Here is a 26,291-nt window from a genome sequence, read left to right on the forward strand (position 1 = left end):
GGTACCTGAAAACCATTGCTTGTATACAAAGATGCACCATCAGTCATACCATCCATCTTCTGAGCAACCCTATGGTCGCTCAGAATGTCCGTCACAAGTAAGCACACACCGAAGCCTTCACTGTGTACAAATTCACAATCACAGGAGGAAATATGCCCGCCAAAATGGCTTAGACACACCAGCTTCTGCCTCGCCATCCCCCCATTACCTCCCACAACCGATCCATCAATCACACTGCATCCAAGTCCTCACTGCGACCGTCGCTGGTAATATCCCTGTGCGCATGTGCAGTGTGACTCATAGACGTGCTGTATAACAGGAATTGCTCAATCAGGCCCTATGTAGCATATTATGCCAAATACCTTTACCCTGCAAACCCTGCCTTCATTATCAATGCCTCAATATATAGCCTACAGTAGCACACACATTATTGACATTATTTCTAAAATCAGAGGTAACATTTATCTGATAGAATATGTGGCCTACAGTAAAAAGGTAAGAGCATTACAAGTCTCAGCAAAACAACCCCACACACACATACTGTATATCATATACACATAAGCAAGCACTCCCCCCACACACATATATACATATCATACACACATAAGCAAGCACTCCTTTCTCCCTGATACACACACACATACATATAATACACACATAAGCAAGCACTCCCCCCACACACATATATACATATCATACACACATAAGCAAGCACTCCTCTTTCTCCCTGATACACACATACACACATACATACATAAGCAAGCACTCCCCCCACACACATATATACATATCATACACACATAAGCAAGCACTCCCCTTCCTCCCCTCACACACACATATCATACACATATGAGCAGACCCACCCTCCCACCTTCACACACACATATATATATATATATACTATATCATGCACAAGTAAGCAAGTACTACTCCTCTCACAACAAGCCACTTACCTGTGTTATATGAAGCTTATGTAGGCAGCGCAGGCAGCCATGGCTACAGAGAGGAGCAGTTAATAGGAGGAGACATGGGTACTGGGAGGAGTTGGGAGTGGAATAGAGAAGGGAGCAGAAGAGGAGGGGCCAGACTGAAGGAGCTCAGGTCATTGGTGGCTGGCCCTAAGGGAGGGGCCAGCCACTTTAAAGCTCGGACAGCAGCAGCAGCTGAGCTTTGTACTAGTGTAGAATAGACCAGGCAGGGAACTGCTGCTTGTGACTCAGACAGCTCTGCTCCGCCCCCAAAACGCTGCATCTCTCTGGTCACACATTCGGAGCAGCCAGGTGTGTAATATACATGTCTCCCGACTGCAGTCTCTCTGCGCAAGCACAGCGCGACTGCGGTCCACACAGACGGCAAAAATGTACCGGCCCGGGGGCAGGTGGCACCCTGCCCTCCGGCCCAGCCTGCCACTGCCCGTGGGCCTCAGTGTGTTTGTGTGCGTGTGTGTGTGAGGGAAGATGGGTAATACATAACAGAGCAGTAGGTGAACTGGTATTCCTGATTTTTAAATGCAATATGTTGGGAGGTATGCTTCGCAATGCAAGGTGCAAAGTTATATATTCATTTTTGCTTTGCTCCTAAGTCTGAATCAGCCCGAGTCCATAAATTGAGTAGAACTGACAAATTAGGTGCAAAGATTTCATTATTTACACAATTCATATTTTAATTATTAATGCTGTGGTTTTTGTTTTTTCTTTAATTTTACTAAATTTGTATTCTTTCTAATTACTATATTTCCAAGCCAGACCTGCACTTTCCATTGATTCTACAGTGAGCAGTTTAATGTATTCATTTAGGGCTCTATTTATTAACATTATTTTTACTAAAATAAAGTGAAAAAGGGTGTTTTCACACCCTTTTCACATTATTTTAGTATCACCTACAGTTACTATAGGGCAATTGGAGTAGAATTCGTAAAATTCTGCTCCAATCCCTAGGTATCACTTATTTTTAGTAAGCAGATCGCATTTCCCATAATTGTAATGGGAAATGTGATCCGACCAGAGTTACTAAAAATAAATTGTAAAGGTGAAGGTGGCGTTATCCAGGGTCTCCCCCGGTTACCGGACTCCTACTCTGCTCTAACGGGCAGAGCAGAGCCGGGAGTCGGTCCCAGTGATCAGCTGTGTGGTCTAAACTGAACGCAAGCTGATCACTGCAAAAAAGAAAAAGAAGTGTAAAAAATTTTTTTTATTTACCTGACTCCAGGGACCGGTGATCAGGGCTCCAGGTGAAGTCCTCCCTCCGGTCAGCTGGTCTCCCATAGTGCACTGTGGCCCGGTCATCAGGTGATCAGGTCCCAGTGCAGTATGGGATATCACCTGACCGGATGGACAGAGGACATCACCGGAGGCCTGGATCATGCAGGTAAGTGCTATTAAGGTAGGGGGGGTCGCGGGGGGGGTCCGCGACCACTTGGGGCGGGGGTTAGTGCTGGGGGGCGGGGCTTAGCACCAGGGGGTAGCAGCGGCGGCCGGTCGGTGCATGCACGGCACTTTGTCACTGTGTTTTTTGCGAAAATACCGTGACTAGTGTGCGGATGGATTCGCAGGGACAGAACTTTATCGCAAGCTCTGTCCCTGCAAGGGATTTGTAGTAAATCCCTGTGATAGTGCCTGAATTCGCAATGCGAATTCAGTCGATAATATCACACTACAATCTGCATTAAATATACGGATTGTAGTAAATAGACCCCTTAGTCTTATATTCAGTTTGTCATATAACTTTAAGTCCAGTTCCTTAGTTATAGTTAGTATTAGGGGTGAGCGGGTTCGGATTTCTGAAATCCGAACCCCCCCGAGCCCCCCCGATCCGAGTCCGATCCGAGTCAGGCTCGACTTTTCCCGCCTGACTCGGATCTGACATCGAGGCAAAACGTCATCATCCCGCCTTCCGAGTCTCGCGGGTTTTGGATCCTATATAAGGTACCCGCGTCGGCGCCATTTTCTCACTCGGCTGTGGACAGTGAAGAGGGAGGGTGGGAGTTAGTGCTGTGTAGTGTAGTGTAGTGTAGTGCTGCTGTTGTCCACTACTTCAAAGTCCATAGGGGCTGGCTGTGTTGTGCTGTGCTGCTGTTGTTAATAGGGGCTGTGTCCACTACTTCAAAGTCCATAGGGGCTGGCTGGACTGTGTTGTGCAGTCAGTTCTCCATAGGGGCTGTGTCCACTCCAAAGTCCTGTGCAGTGTCCCAGTCCTAAAGGGGTGCTGTAGTGTTGTCCAGGGGGTGCTCTGTCCATCAGGGGTGCTCCCCCCAAGTGCTAAAAAAATAATATATTTTCTGTGTTTGTGAATTGTGTGCGCAGTAGCCGCACGTGCATCAACAAAGTAGTGCCAAGCGTGCGCCTGTGTCATAAGTAAAGGGCCGGCTGGCTTGACCGTTAAAGGGTGCTGTAACCCCCGAAAGTACACTCCAGTCCAAACCAAAAAAAAATTATTTTCTGTGTTTGTGAATTGTGTGCGCAGTAGCCGCACGTGCATCAACAAAGTAGTGCCAAGCGTGCGCCTGTGTCATAAGTAAAGGGCCGGCTGGCTTGACCGTTAAAGGGTGCTGTAACCCCCGAAAGTACACTCCAGTCCAAACCAAAAAAAAATTATTTTCTGTGTTTGTGAATTGTGTGCGCAGTAGCCGCACGTGCATCAACAAAGTAGTGCCAAGCGTGCGCCTGTGTCATAAGTAAAGGGCCGGCTGGCTTGACCGTTAAGGGTGCTGTAACCCCTGAAAGTACACTCCAGTCCAAACCAAAAAAAAAATTATTTTCTGTGTTTGTGAATTGTGTGCGCAGTAGCCGCACGTGCATCAACAAAGTAGTGCCAAGCGTGCGCCTGTGTCATAAGTAAAGGGCCGGCTGGCTTGACCGTTAAGGGTGCTGTAACCCCCGAAAGTACACTCCAGTCCAAACCAAAAAAAAATTATTTTCTGTGTTTGTGAATTGTGTGCGCAGTAGCCGCACGTGCATCAACAAAGTAGTGCCAAGCGTGCGCCTGTGTCATAAGTAAAGGGCCGGCTGGCTTGACCGTTAAGGGTGCTGTAACCCCCGAAAGTACACTCCAGTCCAAACCTAAAAAAAAATTATTTTCTGTGTTTGTGAATTGTGTGCGCAGTAGCCGCACGTGCATCAACAAAGTAGTGCCAAGCGTGCGCCTGTGTCATAAGTAAAGGGCCGGCTGGCTTGACCGTTAAAGGGTGCTGTAACCTCCGAAAGTACACTCCAGTCCAAACCAAAAAAAAATTATTTTCTGTGTTTGTGAATTGTGTGCGCAGTAGCCGCACGTGCATCAACAAAGTAGTGCCAAGCGTGCGCCTGTGTCATAAGTAAAGGGCCGGCTGGCTTGACCGTTAAGGGTGCTGTAACCCCCGAAAGTACACTCCAGTCCAAACCAAAAAAAAATAATTTTCTGTGTTTGTGAATTGTGTGCGCAGTAGCCGCACGTGCATCAACAAAGTAGTGCCAAGCGTGCGCCTGTGTCATAAGTAAAGGGCCGGCTGGCTTGACCGTTAAAGGGTGCTGTAACCCCCAAAGTACACTCCAGTCCAAACCAAAAAAAAATTATTTTCTGTGTTTGTGAATTGTGTGCGCAGTAGCCGCACGTGCATCAACAAAGTAGTGCCAAGAGTGCGCCTGTGTCATAAGTAAAGGGCCGGCTGGCTTGACCGTTAAAGGGTGCTGTAACCCACAAAGTACACTCCAGTCCAAACCAAAAAAAAAATTATTTTCTGTGTTTAGCCGCACGTATATATCAAATCGATATAACATAAATGGAGGACCAAACTTTCTCCGATAAAAATAAAATAGAGAAAGATCAAGAACCACTTCCTCCTAGTGCTGAAGCTGCTGCCACTAGTCATGACATAGACGATAACATGCCATCAACGTCGTCTGCCAAGGCCGATGCCCAATGTCATAGTAGAGGGCACATACAATCCCAAATGGCAAAGTTCAGGAAAATGACCTTGAAAAAGACATTTAAATCAGCTGAAGAGAAACGTAAACTTGCCAATATGCCATTTACGACACGGAGTGGCAAGGAACGGCTAAGGTCGATCCCTAGTATGTTCATGACTAGTGGTTCAGCTTCACATGACGATGGAAGCACTCCTCCCACTAAAAAAATCAAAAGAGTTAAGCTGGCAAAAGCACAGCGAAGAACTGTGCTTTCTAAGAAGATATCACAAATCCCCAAGGAGAGTCCAAGTGTGGTGGTGGTTGCGATGCCTGACCTTCCCAGCACTGGACGGGAAGAGGTGGCTCTTTCCACCATTTGCACGCCCCCTGCAAGTGCTGAAAGGAGCACCCACAGTCCACTTGCTGATATGCAAATTGAAGATGTCACTGTTGAAGTACAACAGGATGAGGATACTGGTGTAGCTGGCGCTGAGGAGGAAGTTGGCGAGGAGGATTCTGATGGTGATGTGGTTTGTTTAAATCAGGCTCCGGGGGAGACAGTTGTTGTCCGTGGGATGAAAAAGCCCATCACGGTCATGCCTGGGCAGAAGACCAAACATTCCACCTCTTTGGTCTGGCAATATTTCTATCCAAATCCGGACAACAACTGTCTTGCCATATGTACCATATGTAAAGGTGAAATAAGTAGGGGTAGGGACGTCAACCACCTAGGAACATCCTCCCTTATACGGCACCTGCAGCGCGTTCATAAAAAGTTACTGTCAAGTTCAGAAACTTTGGCTCAGACCGTAAGCAGTCCAGGGACACCTAAATCCCGTTGTCCTGTTGTATCCAAGCGCCTGCAAACCACACCGTCAACTCCCTCCTCGTCAATTTCCTCCTTAGTCAGGATCGGAAGTAGTCCTGCAGGCCATATCACTGGCATGACTGACTCTCCTATCCGGGATTCCTCCGGAGGATCCTGCATTGCTACGCCTACTGCTGCCGCTGCTGCTGTTGCTGCTGCTGCTGGGAGTCGTTCATCATCCCAGAGAGGAAGTAGGAACACCACTACTTTTACTAAACAATTGACCCTCCAACAGTCCTTAGCGAGGAGGATGAAGTACGACAGCAGTCATCCTGAAGCAAAACGTATAACTGAGGCCTTGACTGCTATGTTGGTGTTAGACGTGCGTCCGGTATCCGCCATTAGTGCAGTGGGATTTAGACAATTGATGGAGGTAGTGTGTCCCCGGTTCCAAATCCCGTCTAGATTCCACTTCACTAGGCAGGCGATACCGAGACTGTACAGAAACGTCAGAAAAAGTGTCCTCAGTGTCCTGAAAAATGCCGTTGTACACAATGTCCACTTAACCACGGACATGTGGACAAGTGGAACAGGGCAGACTAAGGACTATATGACTGTGACAGCCCACTGGGTAGATGTATCACCTTACGCAGCAACAGCAGCAGCGTCACCAGTAGCAGCATCTCAGAAACGCCAGCTCGTTACAAGGCAGGCTACGCTGTGTATCACCGGTTTCAGTAAGAGGCACACCGCCGACAACCTCTTAGAGAAACTGAGGGAAATCATCGCCCAGTGGCTTACCCCACTTAGACTCTCCTGGGGATTTGTGATATCTGACAACGCCACCAATATTGTGCGGGCATTACATCTGGGCAAATTCCAGCACGTCCCATGTTTTGCTCACACAATAAACTTGGTGGTGCAGAATTTTCTGAAAAGCGACAGGGGCGTGCAGGAGACGCTTTGGGTGGCCCGAAAAATTTCTGGCCACTTTCGCCATTCAGCGACTGCGTGCCGAAGACTGGAGCGCCAGCAAACACTCTTGAACCTGCCCCGCCATCACCTGAAGCAAGAGGTTGTGACGCGGTGGAACTCAACCCTCTATATGCTTCAGAGGATGGAGGAGCAGCAAAAGGCCATACAAGCCTATACATCCACCTATGACATAGGCAAAGGAGGGGGTATGCACCTGACTCAAGCGCAGTGGAGAATGATTTCCGTGTTGTGCAAGGTTCTTCAGCCCTTCGAACTTGCCACACGTGAAGTCAGTTCAGACACTGCCAGCTTGAGTCAGGTCATTCCCCTCATCAGGCTTTTGCAGAAGCAGCTGGAGAAAGTGAAGGAGGAGCTAAGACGGAGCGATTCCGCTCGGCATGTGGGACTTGTGGATGAAGCCCTTCATTCGCTTTGCCAGGATTCCAGGGTGGTCAATCTGTTGAAATCAGACCACTACATTTTGGCCACCGTGCTCGATCCTAGGTTTAAAGCCTATGTGGTGTCTCTCTTTCCGGCCGACACAAGCCTGCAGAGGTGCAAAGACCTGCTGGTGAACACACTGTCAGCTGAAGCGGAACGTGACACGTCAACGGCTCCTTCTTCATTTTCTCCCGCAACTGGGGCTGCCAGGAAAAAACTTAGGTATCCTAAGCAACCCGCTGGCGGTGATGCAGGGCAGGCAGGACCAAGTTTGGACATCTGGTCCGGACTGAAGGACCTGGCAACAATTTCTGACATGTCTACTGTCACTGCATATGATACTGTCACCATTGACAGAATGGTGGAGGATTACATCGGTGACAGCATCCAAGTAGGCATGTCAGACAGTCCATACCTGTACTGGCAGGAAAAAGAGGCAATTTGGAGGCCCCTGTACAAACTGGCTCTATTTTACCTGAGTTGCCCCCCCTCCAGTGTGTACTCCGAAAGAGTGTTTAGTGCAGCCGGGAACCTTGTCAGCGAAAGGCGTAGGAGGTTGCTTCCACAGAATGTGGAGAAGATGATGTTCATCAAAATGAATTATCAGCTCTTCCAGGGAGTCCAGCCTCCAGAACGTACAGAGGGACCTGTGGTGGTGGATTCAAGTGGGGACGAGTTAATACTTTGTGAGGATGAGGATGTACACACTGAAGAGGGTGAGGAATCGGTGGATGAGGAGGATGAGGATGACATCTTGCCTCCGTAGAGCCAGTTTGTGCAGGGACACATTAATTGCCAGCTTGTTTTGTGGGGGCCCAAACGAACCAATCATTTCAGCCACAGTTGTGTGGCAGACCCTGGCGCTGAAATGATTGATTTGTTAAAGTGTGCATGTCCTGTTTATACAACATAAGGGTGGGTGGGAGGGCCCAAGGACAATTCCATCTTGCACCTCTTTTTTTCTTTGCATTATGTACAGTTTGGGGCCTAGTTTTTCTAACTGCCATCCTGTCTGCCACTGCAGTGTCACTCCTAGATGGGTCACGTGTTTGTGCCGCCCACTCGTGTCGCTTAGCATAGTCATCCAGCTACCTCGGTGCAACCTTTTGGACATAAAAACACTATTGTGAGGTGTGAGGTGTTCAGAATAGACTGGAAATGAGTGGAAATTAAGGTTATTGAGGTTAATAATAGCATAGGAGCAGAAAAACCTACAAATTCTGTGATTTTAGCTGTTTTTATGCTTTTTTTCAAAAAAATACAGATCCAAAACACAAAACCCAGAACCCAAAACACGGAAGGGTGGTTTTGGCAAAACCAATCCAGATCCAAAACACGAAGAAAGATCCAGATCCAAAACCAAAACACAAAACACGAAAAGTGGCCGGTGCACACCCCTAGTTAGTATATTAGTACAAGTATACACCCATCAGCCATAGCATTAAAACCACTGCCATTTGAGGTGAATAACATTGATAATCTTGTTACAATGAGACTTGTGAAGGGGTGGGATATATTAAACAGCAAATTAATAGTCAGTTCTTTAAGTTGATTTATTGGAAGCAAGCATAAGGATCAAAGCAGCTTTGACAATGGCCAAATTGCGATGGCTAGAAGACTGGGTCAGAGCATCTCCAAAACAGCAGGTCTTTTAGGGTGTTCCCGGTATTCAATGCTTAGTACCTACCGAAAGTGGTCCAAGGAAGGACAATCGGTAAACCGGCGATAGGGTCATGGGCACCCAATGCTCATTGATGCACATGGGGAACAAAAGCTAGCCCGTTTGGCCCTATCTTACAGAAGAGCTACTGTAGCACAAATTACAGAAAATGTTAATGCTGGCTATTATAGTAAGGTGTCAGAACACATAGAACAGACTGGACAGCTTGCTCATGCTTAACCCTGGGCCTGATTCAGAGCCGGTCACAGCTATAGCGAGCGGCCATGATGATGGTGGGGCCGCCCCCAAACGGCAGGCGTTCTCATGGTAACGCCTCCATTTGGGCAGCCACCCCCCTGGCCCGCCCACCAAAGGGGGCGAGCTGACACTCAACATCGACAGCTCGCCCCCTTTGGTGCGAGACCCGGAGCGACGGATTGCCCGTCGCTAGCCGGGTCTCGCGTATGCGCACGACGGAGCCAGCTTCGTCGTGCGCATGCACTGTGCGCCACCATCGACCCAGTTGCGAGCGCTCAGCGCTTGCGACCCGGTCTGAATCAGGCCCCCTGTCCACTGTCAAAAGCGACTACAATGGGCAAGTGAGTGTCAGAACCAGAGATGTGCGCGAACCCTGTGTTTCGGTTCTAAATCATCGGATTGTTTTGGTAAAACCACCCTCAAGTGTTTTGGTTCGGTTTTGGTTTTGGATTTCTTTAAAACTTGATAAAAACAGCTAAAATCATGTAACTTTAACCTGTTTTTGTTCCTATAATATTATTAACATCAATAACATTCATTTCCAGTCAATTTTCACCACCTCATAGCCATGAGAAAGGGACAATCCAACACACGCAAGATCTGGTTTTTAGTCCTGAACTTGGCGAGAAGACTCGAGTTTGGGACTCAGGGCTCGATTTAGACCTGCTCGCTAGATGCGTATGTAACTTCGGCGAGTCAGGCAATTGCATGGCAAGGCATTAGCCCACTATGTCTTAGCGTGCAATCGCATTGTGTATGCAGACGCCCACCAGCCTCTCTTAAGACGCCCACTTGCGCATGTCATCTCCAGGAAGTGTATACAACCATCGGTAACATCGAATACCATCGGTTACGATCGCAGCACTTGTGGTTGACCATACCCTGCCGCAAGCACTGTGAGTGCTTCAGTGTGAAATACAACCAAGTGATGTGTTCTATGACACTGCCTCTGAAACGGCGTTAAGACGCACCTCTACATCCCCCCCGTTTCTAGCGACCAGCCCCTGTCACCAGCCACAAATGGTTTCTCCTGTCACTCATTCAGCGGAGCTGTCTATGCGCAGCGAGTGAACGCTTCCCGATCGCTCGCACTGGTTTGCACACGTGCATTGCGCAGAATGCAAACAATCGGCTGGCTTTGTGCGAACGCATCCTAGTGTGCGGGTCTGAATCAGGCCCTCAGTTCTACTCTGAAGCCCAAAGTGTTTTCACTCGGAATCCTAAATTTAGGGTGTGTTTGGTTTTCAACAAAACCCAACCACTCAACTCTAGTCAGAACTGGACCATGGAGCAATGCAAAAAGGTGACCTGGTCTGATGATTCATATTTTCTTTTACATCATGTAGGCAGCCAGGTGCGTGTGCATTGGTTACCTGGGGAAGAAATTACACCAGGACGCACTGTGGGAAGCGGAGGCAGTGTGATGCTCTGGGCAATGTTCTGCTGGGAAACCTGGAGCCCTGGAATTCATGTGGATGTTAATTTGGCATGTACCACCTAGCTAAACATTGTTGCAGACCAAGGCCCTAATTCAGACCCGCTCCCAAGCGGATTGATGGCGAGGCACTGCTCACGCGCAAGCTCCGTAGCGAGTTAGAAATTCACTTGCTCCGGGGCTCGCTACAAACGGGGTGGCTGTCGATGTTGATCGACAGCTCGCCCTGTATTGTAGGCGGGGAGGGGGGGTGGCTGGACAAACAGGCGTTTGTGGGCGGCCCTACTGACATCACTCATGATGTCAGTAGTGAGCTTCCTGCTCTATTAGAGCAGGAAGCTCACTGGGGCTTACGGCAGACGAGACCCTACCACAAGGGTCTCGTCGGAAGCCCATCACCTGGCCGCTCGCAAAACCTGTGGGTGGTCACCCACAGCTTAGCGAGCGGCCAGGAGGCCTGCTAAAAAAAAAAAAGCGTCCGCCCTCATTCAGAGTGAGCGCTCGCTTTTTGCGAGCGGCTCTGAATGAGGTCCCAAGTACATCCCTTCATGGCAAAGGTATTCCCTGATGGCAGTGGCCCCTTTCAAAGGGATAATGCACCCTGCCACACTGCAAACATTGTTCAGGAATGGTTTAAGCGTTGACTTGGCCTCCAAATTCCATTGATCTCAATCGTTTGAGCATCATTGGGATGTGCTGGAAAAACAAGTCTGAGCCATGGAGGCCTCACCTAACAATTTACAGGACTTAAAGGATCTGCTCCTAATGTCTTGGTACCAGATACCACAGGACACCTTCAGAAGTCTTGTGGAATCCATGCCTCGACGGGTCAGAGCTGTTTTGGTGGCACGAGGGGGACCTACACAATATTAGGCAGCTGGTTTTAATGTTACGGCTGATCTGTGTATATAATAAATCATATAATTACCTTTAAAAAAAACAACTTTGCAGTGTCAAATTAATTACTTCTCTTTTCTACATAATTAGTCACACTGCATTTGGGCATGTCCTGATATGAATGATATTAGCAGAATATTGTGCAGCAGGGGAAGGACGCTGAAGTCAGCCACCTGTTAATTTGTACTTGCTAGACTGTGTCTGCAGCCTGTTAGCAGTATACCACAGCAGAATACATACAGTATCTGGGTTCAGCATACTATGTGTTATTATATTTTTCCAGTTGGATTACAATGCATTTGGCTAGCGTGTTTTTTTAACCAGGCATAAACAACATGTACTGTAGGATAGAGACAACAGAAATGTACAGGTGTAGTAACTGTTTAGACAGTGGCGTAAGTTCATCCCAGATGCCCGGAGGCAAGTTATAATTTGGTACCCCCCCAGATCACAGCCGCTGACACTGTAATGTAGCAATTCGCATTCAGACAGGCTATAGACTAACAAACAAAAAGTATGGTGGTCGCTCACATCAACTTAATGACATTGCACAGGTGCTCGTAAAGGGTGGGGTTTACACTGAGTTACAGAAAAAAAAGGGGATTTTCCCTCCAGCACACTGCAGCAAAAACAAAAATACTTGAATCCTACATGATAATAGAAATTCAGAGGTATTGGTTTACATACATTTGCAAATATATGAATAAGCGCTGGGCCAAACGTCAAGGCTCCTCTATACCAGCGCTTATTCATATATTTGCAAATGTATGTAAACCAATACCTCTGAATTTCTATTATCATGTAGGATTCAAGTATTTTTATTTTTGCTGCAGTGTGCTGGAGGGAAAATTCCCCTTTTTTTTCTGTAACTTAGGCTATAGACTAAGACAGCAGCTGATGGTCTGACATGGAGCTCTCCACTAGTGTATGTGGTGGCTTCTCAGGTGCCGGGAAGGGCCATGACGGTACACTCCGGGTACTTAGTTACAGCCCTAAGTGGGGTGAATATGTTGTGGACAATGGCGGAGGTGCCCCTTCAGAGCTGGAGCCCGGTGGCAGGCGCCTCCATTGTCTCCCATAGTTCTGCCCCTGTGTTTAGAGCAGCCTTGGCGAGGGTGTAGTGTTCTAGGAGGAATGATGACAAACAGCCTGGTGGTTAGTGGTGCTCGATGCAGGCTCTGTAGAAATGAGAGTCTCACAGAGAAGGTTCATTGACTTGGAACGCAAGGAAGGAAAGATGCTCCAACAGGACAGTAGCGCATGTTGGAGGTCAGGCCACCTGCTGAGCTCTGGCAGGTCCTAGAGACTGCCGGCTCATTTACACGGATGCGGTGTATATGGAGGCAGTGCAGGAGCGTTCCTCATACAACAAATGATTACATATTTTCTGTACAGTGCTCTGTAATATGTCGTGCTATATAAATATTAAAAATGAACGTCATATATTAATATATTTTACATTTAAATGTGTTCTGTTATAAGAATTAATGCACTTTTATTTACTATTTAACTAATGGTACTGAAAGCATCAATCTGTCCCATTGTGCATCCCTTCCCATTATCCCCCTCTGTCGGCAGTCGCAGAAGGGAATTCTCAGTCACAGCACATCTCTCTGAGCACATTAGTTAAAATAATCAGTGCCATACATGCAGGGCCGCCATCAAGGGGGGACTGCCAGGCCTCGAGTCCCGGGCCCGGAGAGAGCATAGACAGAGGGGGGCCCAGCTGGCTGTGGTGCTGCACCGGCAGCCATAGAGTAGTGATAGTGCCTGCTGCATTAATTTACAATTACAAATATGGTGCCGGGCGCAAGCCAGCCGGAGCGCGTGGACCGGCAGCCAATCAGGAGCATTAGCTCCTGATTGGCTGCCAGTCTGAGATCTTTGATTGGCTCGTGCCCAGCGAATCGCGAGCTTTGACTGGCTCAGGTCCTGCTCCTGGTGAAATGCCGGTGGGTGCAGCAATCATCCTGATGTGCCATCAGCGCTGATCCCGGCTGCCAACTGAAGAAGCGGTACTACATAGTGCCTGACCATGCCCTGTCCTCCCCTCTCTGCCATGAGCCTCCCAAGCTAGTCCAGCCAGCCTTCCCTGTCCCTCTCTTGGTCTAGACAGCATTTCCTGCCATGCCCCACTCCCCAGTCCAGACAGTCCTCCCTGCCCTGTGCGTCCCCCCCCTAGTCCAGCCAGCCATCCCTACCCTGTCCCCCCCGTCTGCCATGAGTCTCCCCCCTATTCCAGCCAACCTTCCCTGTTCCCTCCTAGACCAGCCAGCCTTCCCTGTTCCCTCCTAGTCCAGCCAAACTTCCCTGACCTGTGCGTCTACCCCCTAGTCCCACCAGCCGTCACTGTCCTGCCCCCCCTCTCAGCCCTAAGCCAATCCCCCTCCCCCCAGCCCAGTCCTTTCCTGGCTTTTTTTATGTGGGTCTAGCTTTTTCAATGTATTTTATGTGGTTACGGTTTATCTATATATATAAATCCATCCCCATTCTACTTTGTCAGTACCGGGCCACACAATTTCTGATGGCAGTCCTGCACACATGTAGAGATTGTAAGTAATGGTAGTGCCTTACTATAACACTTCAAATAAAGCATAGGCATTATTTAAGAGTTAAGCAGGAATCTTAGCTAATTTGCATAGTGTGTAGCTACTTTTCTATATGAATTGTATAACACTCCTTACATAGGTAAATAACATGCCCCTAAAGGCCCTTACTTAGCAGAGTATATAGTGTCTCCGGGAATGTTCCTACTGTTGATCTCTTAATTGCCATTAAAATCACCCAGCAGACTCAAAGATAACACATGTCTAGTTATTGGTATTCCAGCTGTGACCAGCCTGCTCTCCCTTCATGGGTAAATAGTGCAATGCAAATAGTGACACGGGCTGACTGGCAGATGTGAGGCCAGGAGTCTGCTGCTATCTCTAGAGTCCTGAGTAAGAGGCAGCAGATTACATGGGCTTTCAGCCTTATTGTGCTGGTCACTCCTTCATTCACTGCTTCTACCTCCCTCACTGACCCCAGGGTGACACATGAACACACACTGGAGGTTACTGAGCCCATTTGCTTGGGACACACCTAAACACACATGGCATTCTTAGGCAGCCCAGCCTATCTCCTTAAGATGGGACAGGGGACATTATACTGAAACATTGCTTATTTTACTACGTCCATCTCCACCTCCTTGAACATTATATACACCTATCAGCCATAACCACTGATAGGTGAAGTGAATAACATTGAACGTAGAAGAACCCCTCAGACTGAAAACAGAGGATTCTGAGCCTGTATTAGTCTGGAAAGGCTTAAAGCAAAATTTTATGCATGCTGTTACAGTTTAACTATTTGAAGTGTAAATATTAAATATAATATTTTAAGCACTGTAGGCATACTTCCCTACTTTTGAAAAAGCATTTCAGGAAGAAAGTAGCACCTATGAGCGCGGCAGTAAAGTGGGCGTGTACTGCTACGTCTGAGGGGCGTGTCATAAAATAGACTTACATCCAAACGTAAATGTGCCCAAAAGAAGTTAGTAAGATCTATGGCCCTCATTCAGAGCCACTCGCTAGCGGCAGTACGCTCGTTCCGAGCGATGTTCGCACATCTGCGCATGCGTACGGTTTTTAGTACGCATGCGCGAACCAGTCAGTGCGGCCGAAAATCGTTGGTACGCAATATAGCGAGGGCCTGCTATTTTGAGTGACAGAATGAGGCGTATGTGGGTGGTAACAGGGGAAGGTGCTTGAAAACGGGGAGTGGAGATCCCAACGCAGGCGTGCTTAAAGGTCAAAACGGGCGTTTTAAGGGAGTGCATAATTAATACAGCAGCGTCATTGACCACGTCACTTGGTTTTTTTAACTCAGAACTGCTCGCAAAATAGCGGTTGAAAACACCAACCACAAGAATAGCGAGCAGTTCATACGCTGTACGATGTACTCGATTAATCTAATAAATAGCGGACATGACGTATGGTGCGTGCGGCCAGGGGGCGTTTTTATCAAATAAACGAGCGTATGTTTTGCTCGCTCGTTCAGACTTAGAGGTGGGAACAGACTGCAATTTGCGAACGGATCATTTGAATAGCCACCCCTTGTTTTTGAACGAACGACCACAAATAGCGAACGGCTCTGAATCAGGCCCTATGTGTTGATGAAAACACACTGATACTTTTCAGAAAATGCATGTAACCATAGGGATCATTGGCCCTCATTCAGAGCCGCTCGCTATTTGCGGTCGTTCGTTCTAAAACAAGGGGTGGCTATTCAAATGAACCGTTCGCTAATTGCGGTCTGTTCACGCCTCTAAGTCTGAACGAGCGAGCAAAACTTGCGGTTGTAATTTTGAAAAATACGCCCCCTTGCCGCTCGCACCATACGTCATGTCCGCTATTTATTAGATTAATCGAGTACATCGAACAGCGTATGAACTGCTCGCTATTCTTGTGGCTGGTTTTTTCAACCACTATTTTGCGAGCAGTTCTGAGTAAAAAAAAAACAAGTGACGTGGTCAATGACGCTGCTGTATTAATTATGCACTCCCTTAAAACGCCCGTTTTGACCTTTAAGCACGCCTGCGTTCGAATTCCACACCACCGTTTTCAAGCACCTTCCCCTGTTACCACCCACATACGCCTCCTTCTGTCACTCAAAATAGCAGGCATTCGCTATATAGCGAACAAACGATTTTCAGCCGCACTGACTGGTTCGCGCATGCGTATTAGAATCCGTACGAATGCGCAGATGTGCGAACATCGGTCAGAACGAACGAGCGGCCGCTTACGAGCGGCTCTGAATCAGGGCCATTGTGCCTTATAACCAGGGTTGCATACCCTCCCGATTTGGCCAGGAGCCTCCCGATAAACAGGTGCAGCTCCTGCCCCCCCCCCCCCCCGAAAGGCAGGCAAGCCTCCTGACTGCCGCCGATCCCCCCGGCCTCCCCACAAATACCTGTTAAACCCCCGCAACGGAGGGGCCGGTGACACGATTCACGTTGAATCGTGTCATTATGGCCCCGCCCCCTGCTTTCACAATGCTTGTTTTATCGGCATTGTGTAGCGGGGGGCGGGCCAAAATGACACGATCATGTGGCCCCGTCCCCTGTCACACCAGCGAATGAAATGACATCTGCCCGCCAGGCCGTGCCCCCCTTTTGCCGGCCACGCCCCCTGCCCTGCCGATCCTGCTGCTCCCTCCCGGAAGGAGCAGCCAGATAGTCGGCAAGTTTGCCTATAACCAATGGGGAAATTACACTAATGAGCCCATTTAATCTATATATCTCTGTTTTTTTAATATAACAGCTTCAAAATGGGGGTAAGGTGTAATTAGGGAGATTGGCAGGCTCTTCAGGGAGACAGGGAGATTACTGCTATTTCAGGGAGTCTCCCTGACAATAAGGGAGAGTTGGCAAGTATGACTGTAGGTACATCCCTATTTTGAGTTTTTATTCTGTTTTATGGTATCTACATACAGAGCTTAATTACCATTAAAATGATAATTGAAAGGGAGAAGTTTAAAGATCCTGAGATATGCCTTTTAATTACATGGAGCTAACAAGAGCATAAAAGCCACATTTACCAAGAGGGCCGCCAGAGTCCATACTGAGCAGGCGAGACCAGGGTCGGGCTGGGCCGGGGGGCAGGGTGCCATGTGGCCCCCGGGCCGCAGCGTCATGCGGGCCGCGGGCAGTCTGTGTCACTGTGACACAGACTGCACCGCGTGTGTAGCGCTGACCGGACGGAGTTCGGTTAGCGCTACACAGCACAAACACACAGCCGCCGGAGCCGGCAGCTGTGTGTTTGCTTTAGCAGCTGATGAGAGTCAGACAGACTCTCATCGGCTGCTGCTCCCACTGCCAGAGCCGGACATCTTCTGGCTCCCGCAGTGGGTAATGGGAGTGACGCGTCACTCCCATAATGCAAAGCGGCGGACGGAGGAGCTGATCGAGGCGGCGGGACCAGGAGCAGGAACGGGTGTCAGGTAAGTGTTTTTTTTTTTTATATTATGTGTCTCTACTGCGGGGGGTCTGACACTATAAGGAGACCACTAATGGGGGCACTACAAAGGGGGGACTACTACTACTGGGGGCGTTACAAGGGGGGGGACTACTACTACTGGGGGCACTACAAGAGGGAGGACTACTACTATTGGGGGCACTACAAGGGGGGGACTACTACTACTGGGGGCACTACAAGGGGGGGACTACTACTTCTGGGGGCACTACAAGGGGGGGGCCACTACTACTGGGGGCACTACAAGGGGGGTACTACTACTGGGGGGACTACTACTAGGGGCATTGCATAGGGGGAGGGGACTACCACTGGGGGCACTGCATCGAGGGACCACTGCTGGGGGCTCTATATAAAGGGCAATAGTGGGGGTACTGCATAGGGGGAAGACTACAACTGGGGCCACTATTTAAGGGGAACTGCATAAGGGTTACCACTATTGGGGGCACTATATAAGGGGCTTACTACTGGGGGCACAAGGGGCACTGCATAGGGGGGATCACTACTGGGGGCACTACTCAAGGCCTGCATAAGGGTGTCCTCTCCTGAGGGGGGGGTTGTGGGGGGGGCGCCGTAGCATGCACGTTATTTCGGGCACCCTGGCTACACGCTACTCCTCTGCCAGGGCCGCCTGCATGCATTTGCCCCCCAGGCTAAAAGTTGCCAGCCAGCACCTGGGCGAGACCCTCCACCATCTTGTCTGTGTATGTGTCTGAGGGCCTGATTCAGCAAGGATCGCAACTGCGATTACGCACGCAATCGGCCGATTGATGCATTCTGCGCATGCGTATGCACCGCAGTGCACGTGCACGAACTAGCCAGTGCGATTGGGACTGTGGGCTTGATTCAGACCCGCTCGCGAGTGCATAGCGCTCGCAAGTGGGTCGATGGCTGGGCAGTGCGCACGCGCGGCGTGCGCACTGCGTGTGCGCAAGCCCCGGAGCGAGTGAGAACTTCACTCGCTCGGGGCTCGCAGCAAAACGGGGCGGCTGTCGATGTTGATCAACAGCTCGCCCCGTTTTGTAGGTGGGTCAGGGGGTGGCTGGCCAAACGGAGGTGTTCCCGAAGGAACGCCTGCTGTTTGGGGGCGGCCCTACTGACATCACACGTGATGTCAGTAGTGAACTTCCTTCTCTTTTAGAGCAGGAAGTTCACTGGGGCTTGCGGTGGACGAGACCATACCACAAGGGTCTCGTCGCAAGCCCGATGGTCGCGACCATCGCCAGGCCGCCCGCTAAAGCTGTGGGTGGTCATCCACAGCTTAGCGAGCGGCCTGGAGGCCGGAAAAAAAAAAACGGCCCGCCCTGATTCAGAGCGAGTGCTCATAAAGAGCGTCCGGCTCTGAATCAGGGCCTGTGTGCACACAGACTATGCAGACCCATCGCAGAGTGACTGACATGAAGTGCCATTTGTGGGTGGTGACTGGGGGGTGGTCGGCGAAATGCAGGCGTTCGAATGCCGTTGCAGGGGCGTACATTAAATATCCAGATTGAGTACACAGCGTGCGATGAGGTTAGCAATTTCTGAGTAAGGTCAGAGCTTGTGCAAGTGTGCGTGAGGCTGCGATGGTACTCAATGTTACCGATGTTTTCGTAGTCTTGCTAAACATTACATATGTGTGTAAGGTAAGGTGGGCGTCTCTGTAATGCTGCGACGGCACAGTGATCGCTGAATGGATTAGCATACTTTTGCAATGAGACTGCATGTGTAATAGCTATAGCTTCCGCAGTTGCAATCTGTACTGAATCAGGCCCTGAGACTGTACTGCACACAAGTGCAGCATATGCATTCTTCTGGGCAAGCAGTATGTCAGCTAGATACCGCTACTGCTGTCTCTTATAGCACAAACGCTAACTCTGTCTTACATACTGTTACTACTGACAACAGCTGTTATCCTGAATAAACCTCTAAACCTGCTTAAGGATAAACTGTCTGGACTAACCTCCTTTTCACATTCCGCTGGTGCCTTTTCTTTTACACCATCTGAGCACACTAATTGATTACTGGTGGAGGCAAAATTTAACAGAACACTTCCATATTGGACACTTAGCTGCTATTAATGTGCCTATATTACACTATTTTAATTTATTCCTTGTTTTTTATGATTACGGTTAAGGAATTATCACAGTGATAAGAGATTTGGGAAGCACAGCGCTCATTAAAAAAAAGTAATTAATTCAGTATTTTTGTCTATTTCATCACTGTCTAATGTGTCATTGTTTTGTATTATTTTGGGGGGAAAGCAGTGCTTAGGAGCACTGAAAGTGATTGTACATTTTATTGTCAAACATTGATTATATCATTACAATGGCACCTGTCTGTCACAAGCTGCCGTTGTAGCTTGTTACCTTCTCAGGTTTCGGTAGTCGCTGGGCATCCTGGACATCGCGACTTTCAGTGGCTGGATCCAACAGTCTCACTGGTCAGCAGGCATCTTGGACGTCGAGCTGGGTTGGCGCCTGCGGTTGCTGGGAGACCAAGATGCAGAGCTGGGTTTGCTGGATAGACATGCAGCGCTGCAGCTGCTGCTCATTGTGTAATTTTCTTGCCTGCATGTTGATAAGTGGAGTTTCTTGTTATAAGGCAGCCGGCCCTGGCCCTCCTTGCCGGTTATAGTTTATGCCACATGTGTAAACCCTGGTTCCAATCCATGTCCTGGAAAGAATATCTGCCAGCTGGAAGTCTATCTGTCTCTGCAGACTTTTGCCTACCTTGTTCCAGCGACGACTTCTGCCCGTGGCCTTGCCGCTCCTGCAACTACTACCCACAGCCTAACCACTCATAACCACCTCAGAGCGGTGACTTTTGTTCATGGCTTAGCCACTCAAACCGCCCTAGAGAACCGACTTCTACCCGAGGCCCTGACGCTCCTGTAACTACTACCCACAGCCTAGCCGCTTATAACCACCTCAGAGCGGTGACTTCTGTTCATGGCCTGGCTGCTCGAACCGCCCTAGATCAGTGACTTCTACCCCCGGCCCTGACGCTCCTGTAACTACTGCCCATTGCCTAGCCGCTGTTTAACTACATAGAGCAGTGACTCATGCCCACGGCCTAGCTGCTCACTACCATCAAAAAGCTGTGACTTCTGACCACTGCTTAGCCACTCATCTCCTCCACAGAGCTGCATCTCTTGTCTGTGTCCTTGCCACACCATTGCCCACTTAGTACCACGACTTCAGCCACAGCCTTGCCACTCAATCCAGTCTGAGTTCTGTATAGAACCTGTCTGCCTCACAGGAGTGGTTCATCTCTCAGTCCAGTCCCTGCCCACAGCCTACCCCTTGGTCTTCATCTGTACCTGGCTTCTGCCACTTGCCGCATATATATAAAGTGATTATCTGAATTACCGTGTAAGCCTCTACTGTCCCGAGAATGAGTCCAGGCGGCAACCTAAGTAGCAGTGAACGTATAAAGCTCTAAGGGAACAACGGGGGGTGTTATTGGCTAGAAGACCTTGCCTAGTGAGACTCTAGAGGTCATACATGGGATCATCCAGGTGATCATAACACTGTCAAGGGGGGATATATATTATGCAACAAGTAAACAGTCAATTCTTTAAGTTGATGTCTTGGAAGCAGGAAACATGGGCAAGCATAAAGATCTGAGCGGCTTTGACAAGAGCCAAATTGTGATGGCAAGATGAGTGAGTCAGAAAATCTCTGAAATAGCAGGTCTCCAAAAAGTGGTCCAAGGAAGGACAACCAGTGAACTGGCGACTGGGTCATCGATACACAAGGCTCATTGATGCACGTGGGGAGTGAAGGCTAGCCCATATGGTCCCCTCCCACAGCTACTGTAGCACAAATTGCTGAAAAGGTTGCTGCATATAGGGCTGTGTAGCCACAGACTGGTCAAAGTGCCCATTCTTACCCCTGTCAACTTCTGAAAGCGCCTACAATGGCCATATGAGAATCAGAACTGCAGACCAAGTACACCCCTTTATGGCAACAGTATTCCCTGATGAAATTGGCCTCTTTCAGCTGTATAATGTTCCGGAATAGTTTGAGGAACATGACAAAGAATTCAAGGTTTTGAAGGCCTCCAAATTTCCCAGATTTCAATCCAATTAAACATTTGTGGATATGTGCTGGAAAAACAAGTCTGAGCCATGGAGGCCCCACCTCACAACTTACACGACTGGACCTGCTGCTAATGTCATGGTACCATATAACACAGCTTCAGAAGTCTTGTGGAGATCATGCCTCGACGGGTCAGAGCTGTTTTGGTGGCATGAGGGGGACCTACACAATATAAGGCAGCTGGTTTTAATGTTATGACTGATCAGTATGTATAGAGAAGAGAGAAATTATTGTAGGTGGTTGGTAAATTAAAAAGACCTTTGAAAGTAATACACTAAAGAAAATTAAAACAGGACAATTTATATTATTATTATCATCCTTTATTTATATGGTGCTACAAATGTTCCACAGCGTTTTACAAAGTACTTAAATAAGTGAACAAGAAACCAGTGACTTGCAGTACAGTACAATGCAGGACAAGGTTTATATACATTGCTGCATTAGCGATCATAACACTCAAATAAGCAATATGATGTAAGCAACCAAGTATTAGGTGCCCAAGTGGGGATTGAGGAGTAGATGAAGGTATAAGTAAGGGGAAGCACAAGTGTTTATTGCATACATAGCATGTGCCATGCACTGGTTATGAAGACATTTGGGGAGTTCTATCTGTCTCCACTTTGTCTGTTCTCATGTTTTTTTGATTCATTGAGAGATGAGTGTGCACAAGTATGTAGGTATGTAAGTGCTGGGAACCTGTTATATACAGTGAAAGTTGTGGATTCCATGATTAGAACCCTCCACCAAATTACGATTGTTGGAGCGGAATAAGTAAAAAGTGAAAAATCCTTTTTAAGGGTTAACTATTTTGCAGATGATTTAACCAGTCCTTCTGATCAGCGGGTTAGGAAGGCACAGGTTTTGGATCCCGGGTGGGGAATAGTGCAAGTCCTTTCGAACTGCTGCCGTTGCGAGAAAGTCCAGCCTATTGGACTAAATGTGTGTCTCTAGAAGCAGCCAGTGCAACCTTGTATTTTCCAATAGAATAAACAATGTTCTAGTTTACCATTATATTTTGTTTATTGTATTTCATATATGTGGATTTAATTTTAAGATTGTCTGTCACTTAGCATCAGGATTGAGTTTTTCAGTGAAAAATTTAACATTAATTTTAGTTGCCTACTTGCCTGTTATAGTTAATAGATAAGGTGGATCATTTATATTTTCAAACTGAATTAATATGTAAACTGATGTCTCAAGCTCACAAGTAATTATGTAAGAGACAGCTTAAACATGTATGCTTACCCCACCAGAAACTATCAGAAACGTTAGTTTTATTACCAGTTGGACAAAATACATTTTCAAAGTACATACATATGGCTGTCTGATCCCACCTTTGTTACATCCAGATTGGTTCTATATATAGGGGGAGCAAGCACACTGTATACTACAATTAAATAGATGACATTTGCTGGGAAAAATAATGTTAAAGTAACAGTTTTAGATACAGTATATTATAATATTTTTTATTACAAGTATTTCACAATAATAAAACACGATAATATTAGGGAAAGGAATTAATTTTAGCACATTTTGAATTATGCTTAACTATTTACAATTATTGTGTTTTGCAGGTATAGATCTATTATAGACCTGGTAAAATCTTGGCATGATGAGAAACAGCATTATTCATTTCCCTACCCACGGGAGTGTAACCCCAGCTGTCCAAGCAAATGTAGTGGCTCAGTGTGCAGTCACTATACACAGGTATAGCACCAATACTTTTCTTTAATGATCTATTATTGTTCTTCTGGATCAGGGTTGGGTGACCTGCGGTTCTTCAGTTGTTGCCAAGTTTCTTCCAATGACTGGCAAGGTAGGCTGTGACTTGTAGTGCCAGCCCACAAAAGCTGGAGAGCCACATCTTGCCAATCTTTGATTTCTAACAGAAATGTAATATATATATATATAAATATATATATATATAATATATATATATATATATTAGGGGTGAGCGGGTTCGGATTTCTGAAATCCGAACCCCCCCGAGCCCCCCCGATCCGAGGCAGATCCGAGTCAGGCTCAACTTTTCCCGCCTGACTCGGATCTGAAATCGAGGCAAAACGTCATCATCCCGCTTTCCGGGTCTCGCGGGTTTTGGATCCTATATAAGGTACCCGCGACGGCGCCATTTTCTCACTCGGCTGTGGACAGTGAAGAGGGAGGGTGGGAGTTAGGGCTGGCTGGGCTGTGTAATGTAGTGTTGTGCTGTGCTGTGCTGCGCTGTGCTGCTGTTGTCCATAGGGGCTGTGTCCACTACTTCAAAGTCCATAGGGGCTGGCTGTGTTGTGCTGTGCTGCTGTTGTTAATAGGGGCTGTGTCCACTACTTCAAAGTCCATAGGGGCTGGCTGGACTGTGTTGTGTAGTCAGTTCTCCATAGGGGCTATGTCCACTCCAAAGTCCTGTGCAGTGTCCCAGTCCTAAAGGAGTGCTGTAGTGTTGTCCAGGGGGTGCTCTGTCCATCAGGGGTGCTCCCCCCAAGTGCTAAAAAAATATTTTTTCTGTGTTTGTGAATTGTGTGCGCAGTAGCCGCACGTGCATCAACAAAGGAGTGCCAAGCGTGCGCCTGTGTCATAAGTATAGGGCCGGCTGGCTTGACCGTTAAAGGGTGCTGTAACCCCCAAAGTACACTCCAGTCCAAACAAAATAAAAAAATATTTTCTGTGTTTGTGAATTGTGTGCGCAGTAGCCGCACGTGCATCAACAAAGTAGTGCCAAGCGTGCGCCTGTGTCATAAGTAAAGGGCCGGCTGGCTTGACCGTTAAAGGGTGCTGTAACCCCCAAAGTACACTCCAAACCAAATAACAAAATATTTTTTCTGTGTTTGTGAATTGTGTGGGCAGTAGCCGCACGTGCATCAACAAAGAAGTGCCAAGCGTGCGCCTGTGTCATAAGTAAAGGGCCAGCTGGCTTGACCGTTAAAGGGTGCTGTAACCCCCAAAGTACACTCCAAACCAAATAAAAAAATATTTTCTGTGTTTGTGAATTGTGTGCGCAGTAGCCGCATGTGCATCAACAAAGTAGTGCCAAGCGTGCGCCTGTGTCATAAGTAAAGGGCCGGCTGGCTTGACCGTTAAAGGGTGCTGTAACCCCCAATGTACACTCCAAACCAAATAACAAAATATTTTCTGTGTTTGTGAATTGTGTGCGCAGTAGCCGCACGTGCATCAACAAAGGAGCAGCGCCAAGCGTGCGCCTGTGTCCCATAAGTAAAGAGCCGGCTGGCTCATTTCTTAAAGGGTGGTGTAACCCACAAAGTGCACTACTCTCCAGCAAAAATAAAAAAATATTTTCTGTGTTTAGCCGCACGTATATATCAAATCGATATAACATAAATGGAGGACCAAACTTTCTCCGATAAAAATAAAATAGAGAAAGATCAAGAACCACTTCCTCCTAGTGCTGAAGCTGCTGCCACTAGTAATGACATAGACGATAACATGCCATCAACGTCGTCTGCCAAGGCCGATGCCCAATGTCATAGTAGAGGGCACATACAATCCCAAATGACAAAGTTCAGGAAAATGACCTTGAAAAAAACATTTAAATCATCTGAAGAGAAACGTAAACTTGCCAGTATGCCATTTACGACACGGACTGGCAAGGAACAGCTAAGGTCGATCCCTATGTTCATGACTAGTGGTTCAGCTTCACATGACGATGGAAGCCCTCCTCCCACTAAAAAAATCAAAAGAGTTAAGCTGGCAAAAGCACAGCGAAGAACTGTGCTTTCTAAGAAGATATCACAAATCCCCAAGGAGAGTCCAAGTGTGGTGGTGGTTGCGATGCCTGACCTTCCCAGCACTGGACGGGAAGAGGTGGCTCTTTCCACCATTTGCACGCCCCCTGCAAGTGCTGAAAGGAGTGCCCACAGTCCACTTGCTGATATGCAAATTGAAGATGTCACTGTTGAAGTACAACAGGATGAGGATACTGGTGTCGCTGGCGCTGAGGAGGAAGTTGGCGAGGAGGATTCTGATGGTGATGTGGTTTGTTGAAATCAGGCTCCGGGGGAGATAGTTGTTGTCCGTGGGATGAAAAAGCCCATCACGGTCATGCCTGGGCAGAAGACCAAACATTCCACCTCTTTGATCTGGCAATATTTCTATCAAAATCCGGACAACAACTGTCTTGCCATATGTACCATATGTAAAGGTGGAATAAGTAGGGGTAGGGACGTTAACCACCTAGGAACATCCTCCCTTATACGGCACCTGCAGCGTGTTCATAATAAGTTACTGTCAAGTTCAGAAACTTTGGCTAAGACCGTAAGCAGTCCAGGGACACCTAAATCCCGTTGTCCTGTTGTATCCAAGCGCCTGCAAACCACACCGTCAACTCCCTCCTCGTCAATTTCCTCCTTAGTCAGGATCGGAAGTAGTCCTGCAGGCCATGTCACTGGCATGACTGACTCTCCTATCCGGGATTCCTCCGGAGGATCCTGCATTGCTACGCCTCCTGCTGCCGCTGCTGCTGTTGCTGCTGCTGGGAGTCGTTCATCATCCCAGAGAGGAAGTAGGAACACCACTACTTTTACTAAACAATTGACCCTCCAACAGTCCTTAGCGAGGAGGATGAAGTACGACAGCAGTCATCCTGAAGCAAAACGTATAACTGAGGTCTTGACTGCTATGTTGGTGTTAGACGTGCGTCCGGTGTCCGCCATTAGTGCAGTGGGATTTAGACAATTGATGGAGGTAGTGTGTCCCCGGTTCCAAATCCCGTCCAGATTCCACTTCACTAGGCAGGCGATACCGAGACTGTACAGAAACGTCAGAAAAAGTGTCCTCAGTGTCCTGAAAAATGCCGTTGAACCCAATGTCCACTTAACCACGGACATGTG

At 48.0% G+C, this 26,291-nt stretch overlaps 1 protein-coding gene across 1 annotated transcript in view; it reads left to right on the forward strand.

The window, feature by feature from the left end:
• Nucleotides 1–26,291, forward strand: part of R3HDML (R3H domain containing like) — an 84,654-nt gene that overhangs the window by 23,917 nt on the left and 34,446 nt on the right. The window contains exon 3 of the mRNA XM_088476750.1: nucleotides 23,022–23,154. Coding sequence (XP_088332876.1) covers nucleotides 23,022–23,154 — 133 coding nt within the window. The remainder of the gene's footprint in view (nucleotides 1–23,021; nucleotides 23,155–26,291) is intronic.

Source organism: Taudactylus pleione, unplaced genomic scaffold, assembly GCF_031769625.1.
Source record: "Taudactylus pleione unplaced genomic scaffold, aTauple2 ptg000192l, whole genome shotgun sequence".
Classification (NCBI taxonomy): domain Eukaryota; kingdom Metazoa; phylum Chordata; class Amphibia; order Anura; family Myobatrachidae; genus Taudactylus; species Taudactylus pleione.